The sequence below is a fragment of the Balaenoptera ricei genome, chromosome 4 (assembly GCF_028023285.1).
Source record: "Balaenoptera ricei isolate mBalRic1 chromosome 4, mBalRic1.hap2, whole genome shotgun sequence".
NCBI classification, from domain to species: Eukaryota; Metazoa; Chordata; class Mammalia; order Artiodactyla; family Balaenopteridae; genus Balaenoptera; species Balaenoptera ricei.
In genome coordinates this window covers 102,910,165-102,929,034 of record NC_082642.1, presented here as the reverse complement: position 1 = coordinate 102,929,034, position 18,870 = coordinate 102,910,165, and the positions used below count along the sequence as shown (strand labels likewise).

The 18,870-nt window shown below is 37.5% G+C and overlaps 1 protein-coding gene across 13 annotated transcripts in view; it reads left to right on the top strand.

The window, feature by feature from the left end:
- The window catches only part of PHLDB2 (pleckstrin homology like domain family B member 2), a 229,704-nt gene that overhangs the window by 193,302 nt on the left and 17,532 nt on the right, over nucleotides 1-18,870 (top strand). For 8 of the 13 annotated variants that reach the window (XM_059921178.1, XM_059921180.1, XM_059921173.1 and 5 more), the window contains 7 exons: nucleotides 3,578-3,733; nucleotides 4,681-4,791; nucleotides 6,551-6,640; nucleotides 10,163-10,306; nucleotides 10,959-11,144; nucleotides 12,905-13,045; nucleotides 14,236-14,335. In XM_059921178.1, the coding sequence (XP_059777161.1) occupies nucleotides 3,578-3,733; nucleotides 4,681-4,791; nucleotides 6,551-6,640; nucleotides 10,163-10,306; nucleotides 10,959-11,144; nucleotides 12,905-13,045; nucleotides 14,236-14,335 (928 nt within the window). The remainder of the gene's footprint in view (nucleotides 1-3,577; nucleotides 3,734-4,680; nucleotides 4,792-6,550; nucleotides 6,641-10,162; nucleotides 10,307-10,958; nucleotides 11,145-12,904; nucleotides 13,046-14,235; nucleotides 14,336-18,870) is intronic. The other 5 variants (XM_059921182.1, XM_059921179.1, XM_059921172.1 and 2 more) reach the window with 4 other exon arrangements.

Sequence of the window (18,870 nt, the reverse complement as noted above, 5' to 3'; positions counted from 1 at the left end):
TCCAGGGAAGGATGATGACCAAAATAACTCTTCACCAGTCCTTTGGCTTAATCAGTAAAAAGTTCACTTATTTCATGAGAAGTCCATTCATACTGGAACTTCCTGTCTTATCACAACTCATTTCCCTTCAGACTTTGAACACTCCAGAATAGCACTTCATTACAAAACTTTCCCCAAGGCATTTAAGCTAGATTCAATAAAGTTGATTTTATTACAAGTAACTTCATTAGGCAGCAAGTCAGACAGAATAGAAAATAAATGAATAGGAATAAAATCATTTTCTTAAACTGTATGCTGTCTCAAATACTTAAGCTGAAATTGTAGAATGATTTTGTGCATGCAGCACTATGGATTTATGACTGGGCTTCTGACCCCAAATCATTGCTTTAGAAGCAGAATAGTTTTCATCCAATGTTGATTTCATGGCCCATGGTTTAATGTAGTTGATAACGGGCTCACCAATCGAATTGTTCCCTGGGATACAAGTAGTGTGAGAAAAAAACCCTGAAGAAAATTGAGCCTTTCATCTGCTGGAGAGGACTGGCTAGGATAGTATTGTTGTGTTTTGGTATTTACTCAGCTGAATGGTTGATTTCGGTCTCTTGATTTTTAAACAATTCTGTTCAGTGATATCTACAATTAGGAGCCTTTTTTTTTTTCTCACTAGCTCTACAATGAGTTTATCCTTTAACCTTGGACAAGTCATTCAACCTCTGTGGGCCTCAATATCCTCACGTATAAAATGAGAAGATTGTACTACATGATTTCCATTGTCTTTTTCCAAATTCCAAAAGTATGCAAAAAAGTGTTTGACTGTAGCACATAAGATGGAGAAATAGTAACAAACCCTGAGCTCCATTTAAATTTGCTTTCAAAATTGACCTTGAGCTGTCATAAGATTATTCCTGTAATCTCTCCTGGCCATTCCACGTCTAGTCTCTTCTTTCTGTTCCTCTACTAGGCAAAGAAAACATAAAGTTGTACATGTAAACTTCTGCCGTATACATTCTCAAAAAAGTTATTGGAAAGCAAAAAGGAATTCCGTTGAATTTTCTTGAGCACAGCTGTCTTATTTCCTTTCACGCCTGGCCTTTGAACTTGCCAGCCAGTAGAGATTTGTCATGTTCTTTTAGTGGAGAAGTTTAGTTAAAATTTTCACTCAACTAGTCATACACTTGACTTTGAGCTTCCTGTATATATTATTCTGTGCTCAATTAAGCTACTCCTGCCCCCAAATTCCATCTCTTGAATTCTTATTCTTATCTAAAATCTTGTAAAAGTTTTTTCCCCTCCCAAGTTGTTTTTCTTTCACAGTGTAAGTTTATATACACACGTTTTAATGGTTTAGATAACTTGATCAGATGATTACACCAGAGGAATCTGAGTGCTGAGCTAAGCTTTAATTTTCAACTTTCCTGCCTAGTGTGCTATTATTTTCATGTAGTGGTTTAAATATTTACTACAAATAAATTAATGGCTGTGTGACCTTCATGTGGTTAAAATAGCATATGTTGCGCATTAACCAGATGTGGAGTAAGCGACTGACTAGCATAGTGTATATATTGTGAGCCATATGCCCACTTTGAATGAAGATTCTTTATAAACTAAAAAAAAAAAAAAAAAGCCTATTAAAATTTTTATCTCAATAAGCTTTAGCTGCAAACCAAGTTTAATTGAAAAACCTTAAAAACTTGAGTATGGAGGCCTGTATGAATAAACATATCACTGATGTTTTAGGACTACAGATATTTTGTTTCAAGACATAACACTAGTGTTATGTCTCAGTTCCTTTAGCAGTGACTAGATTTGGTCCACATTCATTAATTCCTGTAGATGTTATAAGCATGAAATATCTGATAAACTTGAAATGTCACCCAGTTACTTGAAACCAAGACCACTTTACTTTTGGCCAATTAAAATGTAAAGAAGCTTTAAGAAATGCTGAATATGTTTTTCAAATTGTTTTTCCTCTTCTTAGGCTTTGAGAATCCACTGTCTGTGTTGACATAATAATCTTGTTGCTATAGTGTTGGTTGTAATTTCATGGTAGCCCATAGTCCTTCTGTGAATCATCCCCAGAATAAACTCATTCCAGAAGATAGAAAAATGTTCCATTTGATTAGAAGACTTATATATAAGTTTATCACTTATATAAAAACCAGGGGAAGGGGTGGTGTGTTTAAATACTGATATAGATCTAATTTATCATATATTTATTTATCCAACTCTTTTTAACGTGTCGATTGAAAAAAATGCCCTGGCACTTTCACCCATGTAGCGCCATGAGCTATGTAGCCCAGCTGACTTTTTCTTTTTTGCTCATTAATTATTTATAAATTATATTTTTAAAAAAATCTTCTGTACATACCACATTTACAGTTCTGTCAAAGGCTCCCAAAATAAGGAGGTATTTTTGTGTGTGTGTGGTTATCTTTTTTTGTTTTTTAAGTAGATGGGAGAACAATTCATACAACATGCAGCAGTCTCTGCTCAGATACAGATTCACTCCTGTCTTCAGACATCTCATAGGTTGGAGAACGCCTCTTCTAGACTATCTGACTTCTGTGATTTCTGTTTGTTCTTAAATGTCCTGAAAATTATTCCTAGAATAATCTTAACCTTTCAGTTAACCTTTCGAGTGCTTAACCTTTCGAGTCATTCTTTGTGCTTGATGAATGCTGTGGTTCCTACTGTTGCTAATAAAAAGGTTTGTGAACAATTTTAAGGAATTCACAGAAGCCCAGTTTAAGAACTCCAATCTTCAAATGTTTTTGGCGACTTCTCCCTTCATTAAAATTATTTGAGCATGCATGCCTACATATACATACATATAGATCACATTATATTATAAATGTATATATTATATGTATTGCATACATGCTCAAAATATATATATTCTTTTAAAATAATGTACATATACTACTCTACTTGAAAGTACATTAGAGAACATTTATTGAGAATTTGTAAAAGAAGAGGAAAAACTAAAAATAAATATAAAGAAGCTGTAATATTCCTTCCTCACATCCCAGTGCCTTGTGTGGTATGCCATTTGGGGTACATATATTCCTCTTAGAGACCTCTGATCTGTTATGTATGCCAACTTTTGAATCTTTTTTTTTATAGTCAACAACTTTGGAATATTGAATTTAATCTTTATACTAAAGTCTCATTTCATTTGAAAATTTGTGGAAAACAGGAATTTTTCTCAAGAGATTATGTCACACCTTTGGTCTGCAGATAATGTTTAGGTTATTTATTGAGTTCTTTTTATATTTCATGATCCATTTTAAAGCCACCTGGTAGATTTAAAGCAAGAATTCCTACAACCACAGAGCAGTCTAAAACCAATGGTGAAATAGATGCTGCCCTCCTACCCCTACCCCAGTCCCTTTCAGTTTCATCCTAAAGTCACTGCTCTGGGGTTTAACTCCAGAGAGAGGATTATCATGTTCTAACCCTGGTCAGTGTTGTAACTGGAAAGATATTTTGGTCTTTTTGCTTTTAATAATTTTTTCTTCACATTAAGAACACTGCAGCTATTCTGGTGTGTCTTGTTTTCATTCCCTTTTCTCCAAAGGATGCTGATCTGTTGGATGTGGAGAGCAAACACTTTGAAGACCTGGAATTCCAGCAGCTTGAGCGTGAGAGCCGTCTAGATGAGGAAAAGGAGAACCTGACCCAGCAGCTCCTGCGTGAAGTGGCTGAATATCAACGGAACATTGTTACTAGAAAGGTACTTTTGCCAGGTGTTGTTCAATGTGAAAAGTCAAAATATACCCCTTGCTATGTGACAATAATGATTATTAATATAGCTATAGCATGTGTCCATCTGTCTGTATATCTGTTATATCTGAATATCTTTGTGTGTTTAACCACGTGTCACATTTGGCAGATTATGGAGCCTGCCATTTACATGCCAAATGGTGCTCCCAACTAGATAAACTGAGACTTGTTATTGTTACTTGATGCTGTAGATGCATTTATGAATATAAATGTGAAAACCAAGGTAGAGAAAATCAGAAATCTAGATGTTTGTTTTAAATTACTTGCTTTTGCAATCACAGTAACTGGATTTAGAATAATTCTACGAACAGTCTCTTTTAGAATTCCTCTGTTCCCATTGCCCAGTAGTTCTCAAAGATGGCTGATAGTTTACTACTACTAGAAGCAGCCTCGTGGAATGCTATGCAGATGACCGCCTCCATCCAGCCCTGAGCACCCGGATGTCCAGTCCAGAATTCAACTCTTGTTCCAGAATTTAGAATCGCACCCCCGTGCTCTGTACTAAACTGATAAAGTTGAGGGAGAGGACGATGGAGAAGGTGACTTCTTAAGCTTTCAGTTTAAATAAGAAATTCCATTGTTTTTTCTCATGAGGCGTCTCCCAAAATGATGCCAAAAATTCATTTATATTCTAACACAAGATTTCCTGTTGACTTCCAGGTTCTTGAAATAGATTTTGAATCACTTGGCCTTAGGTAAAGAAAAGCCTTGAGCTTGTCAGTTCAAAGAAACTGCCCATAGTCTCTGGGTAATAATCACTGCCTACCTACCATCAATGAAATGTGGTCACTGTGCTTCAGGTTATAACACTTTTTCTCCCTTTCCCAGGACAGACTGGAAAACTCTTGAATGTCTAATGTACATCTCTATGGTCGTTTTTGTGTTTTTTTCCTCCAGGAAAAAATTTCTGCATTGAAAAAGCAAGCTAATCACATTGTCCAGCAGGCTCAGAGAGAACAAGATCATTTTGTGAAAGAAAAGAATAACTTAATAATGATGTTGCAGAGAGTAAGTATTTCCTTTTCAGCACTGGTTGCAGTAAAACACAGGTTCCAACTCAGGGAAAGTTGCTTCCATCAAAGTAAGTACCTTTTAATAAAGAATAGTGAATTATAATTTGAGGAAGAATTTTCTATATACATTTTTATTTAATCCTCCACATTAATAAGCTGATGCTCTGAATGATTAACTATAATACAGAAAATAAGCAAAGACATTTTATTCATGCTTTTTCCACAGTGTGAAAATCCAAACTATGAAAAATCTGTACGTTTTCTGATTTTCTTCTTTTAAAAAAAATCATATTTTTCATCAAATAGGTAAAACATATTCTGCTCTTTTTACTGCTCTCAAACATTTTGGCTCAGTTGCTCTGGTGTTTTGAACTCCAATTATTTGCATGTGGGTCTTCCTGGCAAAGGCCCAATAAAAATCCCAACAGACTTTTTTGTAGAAATTGACAAGTTGATGCTAAAATTAGCAGTTGATCTTCATTATTCATGGAGTCTGTATTTGTGAATCCATCTGTTCACTAAAATTCATTTGTAACCCTAAAATTAATACTTGTCATGCAGTAATTGATGGACAGGCACAGAACAGTGAAAATTTTGAGTCACTCAATGGACATGTTCCCAGCTGAGATTGAACAAGGCACTTCTCTGCCTTCTTGTTTCAGCTCTCTTACTGTAAACAAGTGTTCTTTTTGTGGACTGTTTAGTGCCATGTTTTCACATTTTTGTGCTTTTTGGTGATTTTGCTGTTTAAAGTGGCTCACAAGTGCTAAAGTATTGTCTGGTGTTCCTAAGGTCAGGAAGGCTGTGATGTGCCTTATGGTGAAAATACATGTGTTAGATAAACAGCTTTCAGGCATGAATTATGGTGCTGTTGGCTATGAATTTAATGTTAATGAATCAACATTGTATATTAAATAAGATGTCTTTAAAAAGAGACACACATAAAACAAAGTTATGCAGTAATCAGTTGATGAAAATATTGTGACCAGAAACCCAATGGTTCAATATTCTCTAGTTCAGTGTTCATGGCAACATTATAGAACACAACTACTGCAGATAATGAGAATCGACTGTATATGAAAATGTAAAGGGCATAGAGTAGCTGAAACAACTTTGAATAAGAAGAACAAAGTTGGAGGATTTATACTATTTGACTTCAAGTTTTACTATAAAGCCATAGTATTTAAGAGGGTGTGGTACTGGCATACAAATAGACATATAGATCAAAGGAATGGAACAGAGTCCAGAAATAGACCCACACATATACTGTCTATAGATTCTTGACAAAGGTTCTAAGACAATCCAGTAGGGAAAGGAAAGTCCAGCATGTGGTGCTGGATCAACTAGGTAAACATGGAAAAAAATGAATCTCAATACCATTCATCCTCACACCATGCATATAAATTAATTTGAGACAGATTATAGACCTAAACATAAAAATTAAGGTGAAAAAGTTTCTAGAAAATACAGGTGTGCAAGTACACCTTCATGGCCTTGGAGTAAGCAAAGATTCCTTAAAGAGGAAATGACAGAAGGCTTGTATCCAGAATATATTAAAAACTCCTACAAACTCAAAAATAGTAGATAAACAACCAATAAATAAATTTTTAAAAAACAGACAAAAGACTGGAATTGAAACACTTCACAAGAGAAGTTATGTGAAGAGTCAATAAATCCCATGAAAGAATACTCAGTCGTTAGTCATCAGGGAAATACAAGGTTGACTCAGTTTAATAGATTTTGTGTTCCTTCAGGAAAAGGAAAATCTATGTAATTTGGAAAAGAAATACTCCAGCCTCTCTGGGGGCAAAGGGTTTCCTGTCAACCCCAATACTCTAAAAGAGGTAAGCTGTGATTTTTCTTGTCTACTCATATCACCTTAGAACTCAGGAGATGTGCCTCAGTTTTATACGATTAGCTGACTAGGAAAAACACTAACTGAAGTGACTTATGAAAGCACTCAATGCTTTGATGGTTTTCCTGCCTTTTGTTATTTGTGCTTTGAGAATTTCAGGGATTATCTTTGTGTCTAATGCAGATTCACTCTGTGTGTGTGTGTGTGTGTGTGTGTGTGTGTATACTTTGCTTAACAGTGACATTGTGGGTTAACTTGAAGTTTCAAAAAATTTAGGATCCAGACCAAAGCTAGTCTTAAATTCTCTTCTTTCCTTCCTCCATTTTCCTTTCTCAGTTTCTCCTCTTTCCTACTTTCTTCTCTTTCTCCTAAGTCTTCTAGAACGTGAAAATGCCCCCAAACATCTCTATCTCCTTTTTCCTCCAATGTTGTCTATGCTATTTTTGCCCCTAAATCGGAAAATCCTGTTTACATTAAGTAGTACACTCTCTTTATCCCAAATGTCCATCTTTTCCCAGGCCCCATCGCCACCCTTGCCCAAATATCTTTTTACAGAGCTACATTGCTATAATGGTTAAATATTTTAACTCTAATTTGGAAAATTAAAACCCTGACTGAGAAAGAAAATAGTTTTATTTTTTTTCAAAAAGCTAAAGAAAAAGCTTGCTTCTGCATAAAATTTTTCATAATAGCAAAAAAACCCTTTATTTATAAACTGCTTTAAAAAGACAGCAGAGTTAGGAATTCCTTCATAGAAAGTAGTGTGTGTGTGTGTGTGTGTGTGTGTGTGTGTGTGTGTGTGTGTAGGTGTGTGAGGTAAATGCTCATCACATAATAGGAGTGAATAATATGTCCCTCGGAAGCATTTTGTGAAATGTTTCCAAAAAACTTTTTTAGACCATTCAGTTTCGTAGTTTCTCTCCATTATTTAGAACACAGATCCGGCAGATTCACTGCATAAAGGGTGGTTGTGAATGGAGTGTAGTGGAATAAGGTTGTCAGTGAGGTGGGCAGGGGCTGGGTCTTGTGAGTCATGTTAAAGAAATTTGGTTTATTTTATGTGGATGGGAAGCCACTGAGGGATTTTAAGCAGGGAAGTGACATTATTTGAGGTCCATTTGTTAAAGATCACTCTGGGCTGCTCTACTGGATTATAAAGAGGAGATGCCGGGAAACCAGTATAGTGGTGATTGCAATAGTATAGGCTGGAGGTGCTGGTGGCTTGGATTTGAACAAATGAAGAGTGATGGAGAAAATTAGCTGGATGCAGAAATACTTTGGAGACAGAGTTGACAGTTCTTGTTGATAGATTGGATGTGGGGATGAATTAAATTAAGGGTATTGTCAGGAATGCTGCCGTTATTCCAGTTTGAATAATGAGGTTGATTGTGAGTAGCTCTTACTGAGATAGGGAAGACTGGGGAAAGAATAGATTTGAGAGGGAAATGCGGTTTGACTCTGGACATACTGAGTTTGAAGGCTTGTGGCTTCCAAATGCATTAGATAAGCTCTAAGGTCACTTCGCCTCTTAGAAGAATAAAATCTTTCCCTTTCTATTCAAGAGTTGTTCTTATTCTCTGCAGCCCTCCTGTTGTCAAAATCCAATTTGCCTTTTTGACTGTATTGGTGTGTCTGCAACTCTTGTGTTTGTTGAGTGGCTGTGTGTCCTCCTTCATGTCAAGCAGACTTGGCTCAGAAGATGTTTTGATTTTCTCCTTTCTTCCTTCCTTCCTTCCTTCCTTCCTGTCAAGCAGACTTGACTCAGAAGATGTTTTGATTTTCTCCTTTCTTCCTTCCTTCCTTCATTCCTTCCTTCCTTCCTTCCTTCCTTCCTTCCTGTCAAGCAGACTTGGCTCAGAAGATGTTTTGATTTTCTCCTTTCTTCCTCCCTCCCTCCCTCCCTTCCTTCCTTCCTTCCTTCCTTCCTTCCTTTCTTCCTTCCTCCCTTCCTTCCTTCCTTCCTTCCTCTCCCTTTCTTTCTCTCTCTCCCTCTTTCCTTCTTTCTCTCTCTCTCTCACTCTCATCCTCTCTCTTTTTTTAAAGAGTGATGAATTTATATCCAACTCTTTTAAACAAGTCCCACTTCTGGAAAATGACATACATTTTTGAAGCAATTAATTAGGATATATGGTTATGACTCATATAAAGAATCCAACCTTGGTTTTGAAAGATCCTACTATCAACTTAGCAAAAGAATAACTCAAAGTTGTTACTCTTCACTCTCATTCATTATCAAAGATAAAATAAATTTGACAACCTAGTTGTCGACTTCCTTTCTTCAATTTAATCTTATAAAACTTTACATAGTATGTATTGCCCCTTTCTGAAGTGCAAGACTAAATTCGGCAGCATTTTGATACCTCCAATTTATAAACAGTCAACTCTGGCTTTCTCCACTTTGTCAGGATTATAAATTCTCAGTGAAAACCTTGCTTGCAGCCTGGAATTTTTGCTTCACCAACATAACAATATCTTGCCTTTCCTGGAGCCACTGTTTGAAAGGATTGATGGGCAAATAGAAGAACCCAAGTGTTAAATTTAACTCAATTTACTTTTAAAAGAGAGATATTAATTTATACCCTTTATTCTTTTTTTCATACTGTTTTATTGGTGTGGTGAAAATCATGAATGGTCTGTACAATTACTTTCCATGGTAATTTACAAGTGCCTTTTCCTCAAATGTAAATTCAGGAGTTTTGATTCTCATCAATTTTGATTCATGGGTATTTTCTCTAAGCTGAAGCCAGAACTGAATCACTGAATTTAAAAGTAACTGGAAATTCTCTGTCCTAGGGGTAGAGTTGGGAGTTGGGCAAGCTGCCTTAAATTGAAACATCCTCAAGCTGCAACTTCATCTTAGGGATTTGTGTGAGTGTGTGTATGCGTGTGTGTATATACACGTTTCTCTTGCTAAGGAAGGCTCACAACAGAACAGTGTCCTTTTTATTTTCATTTTGTTGAGACACCTAAAAGCAAGATTCCATTACGAATAAATTACTGCTTTATAAATGTCTTAGTGCAAAAACCAGTAGCCCTTAGTCTACATTTATTCACTCTCTAATTTGTCAGGAAACAGAAGAAGGGAAAATCTAAAAATAAAGATTTATGGAAAAGGCTCTTGAATTAGAGAGTGATTGCACTGTCGATTTTTTGTCTCATATTTATTTTTGCTTGTGATGATTTTAAATGCTGTGTAGTGACAGCCTATTCAGTCAACAGAATGAATGCCGATATGGATGGATATTTAAATCAAAGGTATTGGGTTATTTATAATAAAGTCATTTTGATTTTATCTGAAAATTTACTTTTAATGTTTGAAATATCATTTTTCAAGATTAAGCACCATAAATCCATTTTAATAGCTGATGATTGCCTTAATGAAACATCTGATAATACCACAGATATCTGGCTCTGATGCTCTAAGCTAACTCCATTGTACTGGAGCATTAATACTCTCGCATGCCTCAGCTCTTGCTTTCCTTGTGTTTAACTTCTGACTTCCTCCTTTTAGGGCTATATCATTGTAAATGAAATTAATGAGCCATGTGGCAATTCCACGAATCTCTCCCCTTCCACTCAGTTCCCTGCTGATGCTGATGCTGTTGCCACTGGGCCTACCACAGCTGTGCTGGTGAGCCAGCCACAAAATAAAGAGGTGTGTTGGCATGCCATTTCATTCATTCACTGCTTTCCTCATGTCAAAAATTAACCCATGGTTAACTGAAAATAAGAGTGTGTGAGACAAATATTTGTTTGGTTGACCAGAAGGCCAGCGGGATGGTGAGATGAAAAAAACAGACCGATTTGGGGGTAGTGCTCTACCAATGATAATACTAGAAACCATGAAATATATGGTACAGAGTATAGAGTACTAGGAGAAGTAAGTTCAGAAAAATGAACTATACATACATATAAATATACACACATATATATATATCTCTTAGCACTTTAGCCCAACCTACTTTTCTTAGAAACCAAAAAGCCTTTCTAAAATTGTTGGTTTGAATCACCTTTCCAAGTTGATTTTGTCCTATATTTTTTATGCAGTATGGATTTCTTTTTAATATTAAGCTGCTTTAAAACATCTGGGGAGGCGTAAATAATAGTAAATTAAAATACCTCTTACGGATCCAAGTTGCTCACAGTGTGAGATCTCAACAAGAGGCTAAATTGAAAGATACTGCCCATCATTTATGCCTTCTTGAGTAACATATAAGAAAACAAAACAATCAGATTATTGATTTCATTTCTTTGTCTTATTCTTTCATTTCATGTGGACACATATATTTTTTCTTTCTCCTATAAAGCAAAGAGCACCTGTCTGTTCTGGATTTATGTTTCCTTCCACCCTTTCTCCTCATCCTATCACTCAACCTCCATCGGCCCCTTGGCCTGAAGTCGTGGCTACATCTGTCGATTCTTTTCCTTTAAATGACACACCACCTCCTCTACCAGCTAAGAAACACAGAAGGCAGCAGCAGCAGGACCAGCAGGTAATTAGGAACTGGTGTTTAGAGTTTCACCATAACAACAAACTTACTGATGGGAAATCTTTTCTTCAGCTTTTCCAAAGGTATTTTTTAAAAAGATAAGATGCATACTCCTGTTTTTTTTTAAGGACATTTATTATGGCCTAAGAGTGTGGGGATTGTTAGAAAGTTTGAGACCTTGATTGTCCTCTCCTGGCTTTTGATGTGTTTGAGCTAGTTTCACATCCTCATGCTTCAGTTGCCATTCAACCAAAATATTGCAACTTACTTCAGGTATTTTTCAAAATCATAATAATTATTTCCACAAAATCCATGGTGTAAAAAGTTCCTGTGTCAACACAAAATATTTTCCTTACACATTACTGAAACCATAATAATAGACATCATTCCTCTGCTATGAGCCAAAATTTCCTCAACATTTTACGAATGTCTCATTTCTTCCTTCTAACAATCCCGTGAAATACGAACTATCTCCATATTGATATTTAGGGAACTGAGGCTCAGCGTTGGTAAGTAACTTGTCCAGGGTAACACCACAAGCAGTGCATTTGGTCCATAGAACAATAGTTTTTTATTGCACTTTTTAAAATAGATAATTTATTATTCCAAAAGTGTTGCCCTCTTTTGATACATTCTATGCATACTCATGCTTGGGTATTCAAAAAATCTATTTTGAGACTCCTTTCCACTATAATCAAATCCTTATGTGAATTTGGCCCTAGAAGATCCTAAGGAGTCAGTCAATAGCCCCCCCCCCCCCCACCGCAAAGTAGGTGAGCTCTGGTTTCCTATGCCCAGCCCTTACCTTTCTTACAGCTACCTTTACTATCTATTACCTTTGGTTAAAGGACTATATCTCCTCACTACTTTTAGGTTAATAAATATCTAGTATAAACAGATAATTGTAAAGTTAAATTGTAGATATTCTTCATGATTGGCGTGTTTGGAGATTGATAGTAAGTTTGATAACCCAAAGTTGCATTAATTTTTACATATTTCAAAGGCCTGAGTTCAGTATAAAAATGATCAAATCTAAAGAACCTCTAATTAGGAAATAAATTTACTATTGAAGACATTTTGGAGGAGGCCAAGAAAAATTTGGATAAGTTTCGAGTTGGCAAAAATTTTGCCTTAGGAATCTGAAAAAAGAAATGAAATAGTCAACAGGAGGATTTTTAAATGTGAGGGATTGCTGTAGAGGCTCCTTGGCCAAGATCTTTTTTCAGTCTAGAAGGATGCCTTATATGGAAACATTATGTGGATTTGGAGTGTGTTTATGTGATTGAAATATGATTCTAACTTTAAACCCACTTCCCTGTTTATGCTTTCTCTTCATTTCTTCCTTCTCCCTTTTCTTATTCTCCTCACACTGGGATCTGTGCCATCACACAGAACTGTCCAGACAGACAAAGGGAGAAACTGCTTACTTGCTTTGTCCACTGGCTGTTCCGCCATCCACATGGCAACCATCATAATAATTTGTAAGTTGTCCTGAGGCCCCAAGGCAGCAGGCACTACTACAGAAATGACAGGTGGATTTTTCTGAATTTTTCTAGGTTCAGTAATAAATTCTTCCAGTGCCTATGTACCTTACCGAATGCTAGCCCAATTTTCTTAGTGAATACAAGTCTAAGTTGAATAATTTTTAAAAATTCTGTGTTAAAATGCCAAAGCTTCTTTGTAAATGCATACCTCTTAATTACTTCAGTGACCTGTTTCAGTTAGTCAAGTTTTGCTATTCTGCTTTACATTTGCATTTAAAGCATTTTAGAAGTCTGGAAGAAAGGAAAAAACAGCACCAAGAAGGCCTCTATCTGAGTGACACTTTGCCTCGAAAGAAAACCACACCTTCCATATCCCCTCATTTCAGCAGTGCTACTATGGGGAGAAGCACCACCCCAAAGGTAGGACATGGGGAGAACCACGGGCTTCACCTTCAGTGAGTCTTTTTGTCCTTATGTTGACTGACATGCAAAGGCCCCTAAAGAAAATGCTAAATAATAAACCATTAAGTTTGCTTGTTGGGCAGACGTCATTAACTAAACTGCATTTTCTATCCTATTCAGAGGACATTTGGAATTATACGCTCTGGGACCAAAGCACCTGGTCCAGAGTGTTTTCTACCACCACACAAGTGGTGAGTAGCCTTCACTTATGTGACACACTCCCATAGCTGTATCCCAGATATGGAAATTGCAGGACGTAAGCTCTGGATTCCAGGAATAATTGCAAAAAATATTTATCGAACCATTTCTTGGAGCCTGACACTGGGTTAAGCCTTTGATGTGGATTGTTTCATTGTAAAACCCAACAACACTAGGTAGTAGAGGTACTAATTAGTATCCCCATTGTACACATGGATAAAACTGAGGTGGAAAGAAGCTAGGTGACTTGTCCACCTGGGCACCTGAAGCTGGTCGGCATTGAAGCTAGAATGTGAATCCATGTGGTCTGATGCCAGAGTTGCCCTCACGCCCGTTCTGCTGCCTTACCGAGGGGTCATGGCAGGAAGAGGGGAAGGGCAAGTGAGAAGGAGGTTTTGAGTGGGACAGACTTTGGAGTCCTTCCCTTGTCCTTAATCACTTTGTTTTCATCTATTTTATAAACTGGTGTTCCAAGGAATTTGCTATTTTGAAAGTGTGCTAAAACCACCAGGATAGCTAATATTAGGTGTCTCCAGTTTTCAGCCCACTAGATCACTTGGAGCAGATGGAAATTGGTGCCCTTGTAACGTGTGTAGATCTCCTCTGTCCTTGTGCATGACGTGCATGCGTTCTTGTCCCTGCACCTGCTCCTCGCGCATGAGGGACTTTGAGTTGTTCTCTAAGGTGGTTTTGGACAGTGTTTTCCCCATCTGTCTTCACTTTTGGAACTGCTGCCACTGGAGGAATGGCTGTGATGTTGAGACTGCTGTGGAGCTCCTGGGGAGAGACAGCGACTGGCCTTTACCGTTGAGCATCAACACACGGGGTGCAAAGACCTACCTTCGCTGTCTTCTGCGCTTAGATAGGAGCTAGGAATCAGCGGTGTGACCATGTCCAGAAGGACCATTGGGCCTGCAGTTTGCCTGAGTTTTTCCTCCTGTTCCTCACAGGGCCACCTGCCCCTGGGACAGAGCAACAGCTGTGGCAGCGTGCTTCCCCACTCGCTGGCAACCATGACCAAAGACTCAGAATCTCGGAGGATGCTCAGAGGTGGGTACCTTTTAAGCCCAGTGTCATGTCCTTCGTCAAGCACTGGAATTCCTCAGGGAGAGGGAGACCACACAGAGCTGGGGATCGTTAGGGAGGGGATCAACCTAAGTCCTCAACTTTACTCTTTTTATTTTTTTTAAATTTTATTTAAGTATAGTTGACTTACAATGTTGTGTTAATTTCTGCTGTACAGCAAAGTGATTCAGTCAACTTTACTCTTAATGTGTCCACTTAGGGGAGGGATATATATATGTATACTTCCTTATTGTTGTACTGAGATAAGTTTTCCTATACGCATATTTGGCTGGTACATACCCGTTGTACTTTATAAATTCAGTAGACTTCTCCAATCAGAAAGGCCCACAGAGAATTACTAACCTTCCCATTTGATTGGGAGAAGGAAAAAAGAGACCCCTGAGATCCTGAGGGATTACCAAGGCACTTAACCAAGTCAAGTCACTCCCCTGGTTTGTAGCTGAGCCACCCTGTTGAACACGTGCTAAAGACTCATTGAGCTGAACCAGAGCACTAGTGGCCCAGGACAGACTTCCCTTAGGCCTTTTAAAGTGGGTTGAGCTTCTATTCTATGTGGTTGTTAGGTTTCAGGTAGACTTGGACTCTCAGCATGTTCTGTTTCTTTGTAATAATAGGTTGCATTTCTAATGGGGTTCTCAAGTAGTCTTTGTGGGGCTAGAAGAAGATACTGTAAGGCAGTTCCAGAGGTGAGCTTCTCGTGCAGATTAGATTTATTGTGTTAACACGGTAGTTTAGGTCAACCTATATTGGCCCTAACTTTTGAGCAGGCATGGTGCTAGACAGCAAAAATGCAAATAAATTACATGATCTTTGCCCTTGAAATGCCTAGAGTCTCATGAGGAACAGAAAAACAAAACAGATGCTTTCAATAAAATGTGGTAAATGCAGTGATGGATGTATGCCCGGGATGTGAATGGGGATGCTGACAGAGTGATGAGCGTCTGGCCTCTCAATGCGTTCATTAGTGGGATTGAAACCCTTCCCTCTAAGCCAGCTTAGAGGCAATTCTGACTGCTCGGCCTCTTTGCTAATGTCACCAGGGAATAATCACTAGTACCATTAGAAATATGTTATGTATTGGTGTATATATATGCATGTATACATAATGTGTATATGTGTGTGGATAATTGAGCTGTATATATCACTTGAATGGGGATTTCATATCATTACCAGAGTGATTTAAGAGTTAATAGAAGCTATGGTGTTCATAAAAGTGGTTTATAATATATGAGAGGTTTACAGTGTTAACCTTTGAATAAAATACATTTGATTGAACTTCTCTTTTATTTTATCATAATTTCTTAATAAACTAAAAATATCTCTTATGGTATATAAATAATAAACATAAATGAGTATATTTTGGCTCTCATTAATCACTGTTCGCTTGTGGGTCAAGTCTGTTTTGCGCTGAAGCATTTCTCTGTGATATTTATAGACTTCTTTTTTAATGTATTTTTCCCACTGGCTGAAGGCATCAAAGTTTGGACTGGCCACAGCACCATACTTTATGTTGAGAGTTTTTGCCTTAAGATAGAGAGTAAGAAAAACTAGTCCTTTATACCAAACAAACCTGTAAACAATACTGTGTAAGAGGATTCTTGTGAGAATATGGTGAAACTGGAGGGATGTTTGATCTCTATTTTTCTCATCTGTGTTCCCCCCAAATAATGGGAATCCCCATGCTAGGTCCATGAAGAAGAACTGAGCCAATTCCCTTAGGTGACATGAGGTGCCCTCTACAAAATCTATTGTCTTTTTTTTTTTTTTTAAATCTATTGTCTTTGACCTGTCCTCTGTGCTCCTGTTCTTCACTGCTGGGTCTTTTGTACAGCCCAGAAGTCTGCAGCGTGTCTTTCCCTGCTGCAGCTCTGAGTGGTGTTCCTCTTAAAGAGTTTCATGTCGTGATGATGAGACAGCTTCTGAGAAATAGAGAAACCTCATATGTGTACTGATCCAAGAGGATGTGATGTATCTTGTGAGGCCAGCCTGCCACCCTTGGCTTCCCCGCCCAGAGGAGGAAGGGTCAGGGACTGCAGTTTTTAGAGCTACAACGGACCATAAAATTGGCAGATTTTCTACTAAGCCCATACAGGTGGCCCACAAGGACCAGGAAGGATGAATCATAATTTCATTTGGAATTGTTTCACTACTACTTGTTGGCTCCATTAAAATAGCAAACACCAAGTAAAAGTCCATGGTTTTGAAAAAATTAGACCTCGCACATTTTCATTAACTCAAATTAAATAGATCTTATCATTTTTATGACTTACACAAATTAACTTAAATGAACTATTTTTTTGCTGCTTATTCATAATGGATACATCAAGGACAATGGTGTAAGTATAAGCCTTCCTTCAATAAGCACTTTTTAAATAGACCTGGCAGCGTGAATCATGCAAACAAAGATCTCTGAGAGCAGAGTTTAAAGCAAAGGGTCCAGGGACTCAGATCCTAAAGTTGTAATGGTTATTGGCTTTTGTACAACTTGTGAACTATTCCTTTGTAAGCTTTAGAATGAATGAAATCTTTGTCCTTTTATCTTCTGTTCAATGCAGGAAAGTCCAAGAAAGGTATGACAACCTCCCTGTGTGGTGTTTTTGTTTCCAGCAAATAGTGAAAGGTCATTGTCATCTTTAAGAAATGATCAGATTTAAAACTGTACAATGGTGGACTTTAGTCTAATGATTATTCCTTTTTACACATTAGAGGAAAATTGTTGCACATTTGCTAGAAGCACAATGCTGCGTGCAGCTGCTGTTCATTCACTGGCAGCTGCATGACCCTCTTTGTTTTGATTTTTTTATTGCAAGGTCAGACCATGTAGGAAACACGAATGCTTCGGAAGCACCGTTTTGTAAGACTCAGGATCTAGATAAAGAAAAGAGTGGGCCTTGTGATGTGTATAGGCTAAGTGTAAAATATGATGTCTTCCCTTTATAAAGGCCAGGTATAAATAAGGCAGGCGGCAGGCTATGTGAGAGGATGTAAGGATTTAGGAGGCTCCTACTTATTCATTCCATTTAAGCCTTGAGACTTAGTAAAGAGTGAAGAACAGCCTGAATTGCTGACTAGAATAAATGATTCTTACGTGGCTGGGTGACAGAAATGTAGGGCATTAAAAGACTGACTTGTTATAAAGTTTGACGGACTGTGCTTCAAATCATTGAATGGCATTTTACAAAGCTTAAGTCTTAAAAACTATTTGTTAATGTCTTCTTGGAAAAAAGAATTGTTTTATAGATATAATCTTGTTTTTATTCTCCCTGTGTTCTAGTTGAACATGTGTGAAAGATTTTTTTTTCCCGTAACAAATCATTTTTGACTGTGTGCATGTATCAGAAGCTTGTTTTTGTTTTGTTAACTTCTTGAGTTCGTCTCTATACACTCAAATTTAATCTAAAAATGTGAATATCTTACCTTGTCAAGCTGGTATTGTTACTAACACCGTCAATGACTGCATGTTGGAAGACGTTTAATTTTCCTGTCCCTTTGTCATCCTTTTTGATCTTGTATCTTTTTCCCTTTCTCTATCATTCTCCTCCTCATTCCTGACTTGTCCTGCACCTTCATCTTCCGGCTGGGGACTATGGTTAGGAAGAATGAATGTCTCAGCAGGTGAGAAACTGTCAGAAATACTGATTCATTTTATCCTCTTAAACCGAGATTATAATTTTAAGTCATCTCATTTTCTGTATTAAGGCCCAGATAACCATTTTAAGGTATATAACACACATTTGGAAAATATTGGCAAGATTATATATCCCACAATGGTTAACTCACAAAGCACTTTTCAGGTACAATCAGCCAGAATTCATAGAGATTGACATTAAAAATAATGATAACAATAATAATAATAAATGGGCCTTGAACATCCAACCGATTGGCTCTTCCGGGGCAGTGAAGAGAGTTGAGTTGATTTGGATTCCATGTATGTGCTATGCTTAGCGACCAGCCTCAGATATTATCAGGTCTTACTTTATAAACTTTACAAAATACCCTATTCAAACAGCCATTTCTATCTGGACAGGAAGGATTTAGAGCATTTACAAGGCCCTTTTTACTTTTCAGATGCTGTCCCACTGCTGAATATTATTCTTGCTACATAATTTAAAAACAAAAACAAAAACCAAGCAGTCTCAGGGATTTGGGGAAGTCTCATTTTTTCCAGTCCGCTTACTTTGCCCCACCCGAACCAGTAGATGCATTCCACTTCCTTATTTAGTCACTAATATATTGGGTTGGCCAAAACGTTCATTTGGGTTTTTCAGTAACATCTTGTGGAAAAACCTGAACAAACTCTTTTTGGAATTTATTGAACAAGTGAATTCATTCAGTGACTTTTTATTTTGTGACATCTGAATGCTAAACGAGCGGGGATTCTGTGGTGAACAGGACATATATGACCCCCCCCCCCCCCCGATAACTTATACTTGAGCAGTGGCTTAATCCAGCTCACACCTGTTCTGGCACTGCTTCATGCACAGCAGTTCTTCTTGGGC